The 4,344-nt window shown below is 39.4% G+C and overlaps 1 protein-coding gene across 1 annotated transcript in view; it reads right to left on the reverse strand.

The window, feature by feature from the left end:
- The window catches only part of LOC137990867 (neuropeptide FF receptor 2-like), a 3,228-nt gene extending 436 nt beyond the window's left edge, over positions 1–2,792 (reverse strand). The window contains exon 1 of the mRNA XM_068835973.1: positions 1–2,792. This exon is cut by the window's left edge and continues 436 nt beyond it. Coding sequence (XP_068692074.1) covers positions 665–1,819 — 1,155 coding nt within the window. The 5' untranslated portion in view covers positions 1,820–2,792 and the 3' untranslated portion in view covers positions 1–664.
- Between the last annotated feature and the right edge of the window lie 1,552 nt (positions 2,793–4,344).

Below are 4,344 nucleotides of genomic sequence, written 5' to 3' on the forward strand. Positions count from 1 at the left end.
TAATAGGAATGGTGAATTCTTTTCGAGGCCAAAGGCTTCAGTTTTTCTTTACGCCAAGATGAATTCGATCGCCGAAGCTGATAATCTCTGAGCAATGATGCTTGAGGTGAAAATTCGAAATTTCACCAAGATTGCATGGGACCATTAGCGTTTTTGTCACCCAAGAATTTATCAGTTTTTGATGGCCAATAACTGGTTCGTTATTGAAGCTAAGACGCTTAAAACAGGAGATTTAATGATAACAAGTTCTCTGAATTTTTGAAGTCAAATTGCAAATAGCATGATGCCTTAAATTCTGTGAGCAAACTCGTTTGTTAAATGAATGAAACAAGGTAAACAATCACAGCAAAGATTTCCTGATTTACAAAATATTTAAACATTAAAACATACATTATAAAATTCGGAAATTGTTCCTTTCACGCATAACATGGATTTCCTCTCGAGGCCAAAGGCGTTTTTCTTTACGTCAATTGTGATGAATTCGACCGGCGAAGCTGATAATCTCTGAGCAATGATGCTTGAGGTCAAAATTCGAAAGTTCACAAAGAGTGCATGGGACCATTAGCTCGATCTCCTTTAAGCTGCAATGATTTCTTGGTAGTCATGCCATTTGATTGCGGAAATGCAGTAAGAATAAACCTTACTCAGAATCAAGAAGCTCTTCTTATCGATGTCCTTCATCCAAACTAGATTTACAAACCCTGGGATTTCGTTCAGTCATTTGAATGCGATATGGGGCTCTTTTCTTCCCTTCAGCGGTGGGAGAAACTGTGTTAATATTTACGCCCCTCTGTTTTTCCCCAACACGAAACAACGAACGAAGGCTCTTTCTAAAGTTTGCATCGCCGAATGAATATATGAGAGGGTTAAAAAGCGAACTTGTTTGTGTGATACAATCAAATAACGGGCGCACGCTAAAAACCCCAATGGAAATGAATCTTTCTTTTTTAGTATAGGACTCAATCATATCAAGAGTCATTATTGGTGCCCAGCTGAAAAGAAAACTGAATACAACTATGACAAATATTTTAATGGTTCGTAATTGCGCTCTTGCGGTGCTTCTGTTTCCAAGATCAACGTCCTTCGTCTTTTGCCGGAGAGAAATTATTATCCTGGTGTAGGAAAATACGATTACAAAGAGTGGCAGCAAGAACGCTAATGAAAAATATATTGTAAAAGATATCTTCCGGGCCGAGTCGCTAGAAATGCCTGTACCGCAATGTTGGGCAGGTTTTTTGTCATCCATCGGGTGGTGGGTGTTATAACAAGTCGAATTTGGACAAGCGTTTGTCAACGGGCGTCTTTTATGTGGTGGTAGCTCCTTGGAGACTGTTGCACTGAAGATGAAGCCTGAGCATATCGCCATAGCATAAATCCAGATAAAAACCATAATCAAATGTTTTTTAGGTTTAATGCCGAAAGTCCGGATTGGAAATATGATGTGAATGTATCGATCGGCTGCGATTCCTGCGAGACTAATGAATGTAACTGCAGCGCAAGTGGAGGAAGAGAATATAACGATCTTACATAGTACCGTGCCCAACTCAATACCGTCTCTCACTAATACCAATGGAAAGACATGAACAGCTCTGAAAACCAAGTCTGTGATTGCCAACTGCAGAAGAAAGAAGCTGGATAGCTTGATAACCGAATGAGGGGCTCTCATCTTGAAGGCTTTGTATAAAATTAAGCATAAAAGGATGTTTTCCACAGTGCCCAAAGCTAGGAAAACGCGGCTTATGTTGTGCACTGTCTTGTGGTACTTCAATGGCTTGCTATTGAACTTTTCAACACGTGAATGTGCCTCTTTCACGTCCATAGTTTCAAGGATTAGTTAACTTGGTAAGAAATCATATCCCTTATGCAGCTCCTGGCTGTCCAAATCACATTATCATTTACTACTCAATCACTCAGAAAATCAGCTAGACGCGATGCAGACTCGGATTTCAATTTCTCCGTCTTGAATAAATGGTCAATTTTACAAAAGATTACATCGGACTTCCCCCTCTTCGTCCAATCACAGTTCGTGTGTCGATGGTAAGTAGTTTATGTGCAAAAATCGTGAATGTTAAAGAAAAAAGGTTTTGTTAATTACAGCTCTTCATCTCTGATATCACTCGCCCAGTATTTGACCTTATTGCAACTGATGACAATGGGAAAAAACAGGAAGTCTATAAACAAACACAAGTGACATCTGTCATGTACAGCGTGCTTGCAATATAATAGCAACGCAACAGCTGCAAGTCACGTGACTAGGATTAAATTCACAGAAATTAAAATGGCAGCTCTTTTTTACTTGGTTGGATAGGGAATTGAGGTCGCTCTTATTGGGCCTACGGCTGTAAAGGAAACTGACCATCTCAACTGATTTCTCTGTCACGAAGAATTCAGCAGGAATTACCTTAATTAGACAATTGCTAACTCCTTAAATTAACACGCCCAATAAAATGCATGACTCTCGACACAACAACAAACACTGCAGTTTGCGGTGAGCTGAAAATATGAATCTCCATGGACAGCAACGACCACACGACGGGAAATGAGCCATCATCTTAAGCAAAGGTTCGAGACAAGACAATAATCTCATTAATGCGGCGTTAAATCCTCAAACTCATTTTTCTTCAAACAGCAGATAGCACATTTCTGAGCAGGTGTGTCCTTACTTTGAATACTTAAATAAATCTTCTGTGCCGTACTCTTGGCGTTTCTTTTTCCATGAAACTCTTCCTTCAATATGGTTACGTTTTCACATTTTTCCGTATGTATTCTTGCGAAAGATGACGGGCATGCATGTTTCAGTTTTCTAAAACTGGCACCTTCGAGTCCTTTTATCGATTATGTATTGTATGTATTTCTTACAGAAACTGACAAAAAAACAGCAACAAAATTCCATTATTACCCAGAGTTTCACTTCAACTGGCAAAAAATTAGAGCTAATTTGTTGTTATGTTTTTTCCACCCTGAGGAAAGGCAAATGTTAAATTATCAAACCATTTTTTACCTCACGTTTAAAAGGAGTAAACTCGATGGAAAGCGAATAAAAATGATAAGTAAATTCCCAAGGCAAAATACGAAGGAACTTAGAATTTCCGTGTTCCTTCACGTATAACATGCTCTAGGGATGGTGAATTCCTCTCGAGGCCAAAGGCTTTTTTCTTTACGTCAAGATAACCGCCGAAGCTGACTGGCATATATTTCCTGTGGCAGTGTTAGGGCCGATTTACACGATACGATTTTGTCGCATGCGACAAGCTCATGACAGGCCTAAGAAATGACTTTACGATTGTCGCAGCGTTTTAAAACATGTTTTAAAATGCTACAACATTTTTGCAGACGTACACAACAATCGTAAATCATGTCGTGGGCCTGTCGTAAGCCGTTGTCGCATGCGACAAAATCGTACCGTGTAAATCGGCCCTTACGGACGGTTCTCTGCCAAAATCTAATTATGCTCGTCAAATGTTTAAAATAGCATTTTAGCAGGTGCTTGACAAATTTAGTGTGCATCTCCGTAAAAAAGAAGGATTTCTAACTTCTATTCCATGTATTCCTATTTCGGAATATGGTCAATCGAACGCACCCTAAATCTAAACTTACAACCGAGCTTAACAAAGTGGAACATGTGAACAGATTCAATTACTACTACTAATGGACAACCACGCGATCATTTCGGTTTTAAAACTGTAATTGCAAATTGCTATTATTACGGTCAATTGGTTCATAAAGGTTGCTGGAAAAGACTATCAAGGCGTATTCTAAATCAACTGTAGTTGTAATTGGCGACGAGGCTTGGGCATCATGTTGTGACGTCATGACCGGGATGGGGATTGGCTCACTGAAAAAAACGTTCGGCATTTTGGGATGAAGGAAAAATTTTGGTCGGGATGGCGGGATTGAAGAACCCTCTTGGGGACCCTCCAAAAATATCGATTCTTATTTTTCTTTGGATTTCAAAACTATGTGAACTAAACACTAAGCGACCAAAGTTTTAAGCCTTGAAAAAGACACCTGTTTACTTTAACTGGGTTTTCCTATTTAATACACCGAATATTCACAAATGGCGGCCAACCTGGGTCGAGCTAGCGGCCAAGCATGACATCGAGGCGTTGTAGGATAAAACATTCAGGATCATTCAGTATTTTTGAAAAGGAACGACGAGTAATGGACTTCGACAACAATTGCTTTTTTCGCCTTCGGATATCATCAAGTGAGCTTTGTTTCTAATGTTATTTGGCTAACTGCGGTGTTATATACAAGACTGAAACCAAATCGCAAATTCTGTACGGGTTTAAAAGGATTCAAACACCTTGAATGCTTCACATTGTTTACTGAAGTCGCATCTCA

Source organism: Montipora foliosa, chromosome 2 (assembly GCF_036669935.1).
Source record: "Montipora foliosa isolate CH-2021 chromosome 2, ASM3666993v2, whole genome shotgun sequence".
NCBI lineage: Eukaryota > Metazoa > Cnidaria > Anthozoa > Scleractinia > Acroporidae > Montipora > Montipora foliosa.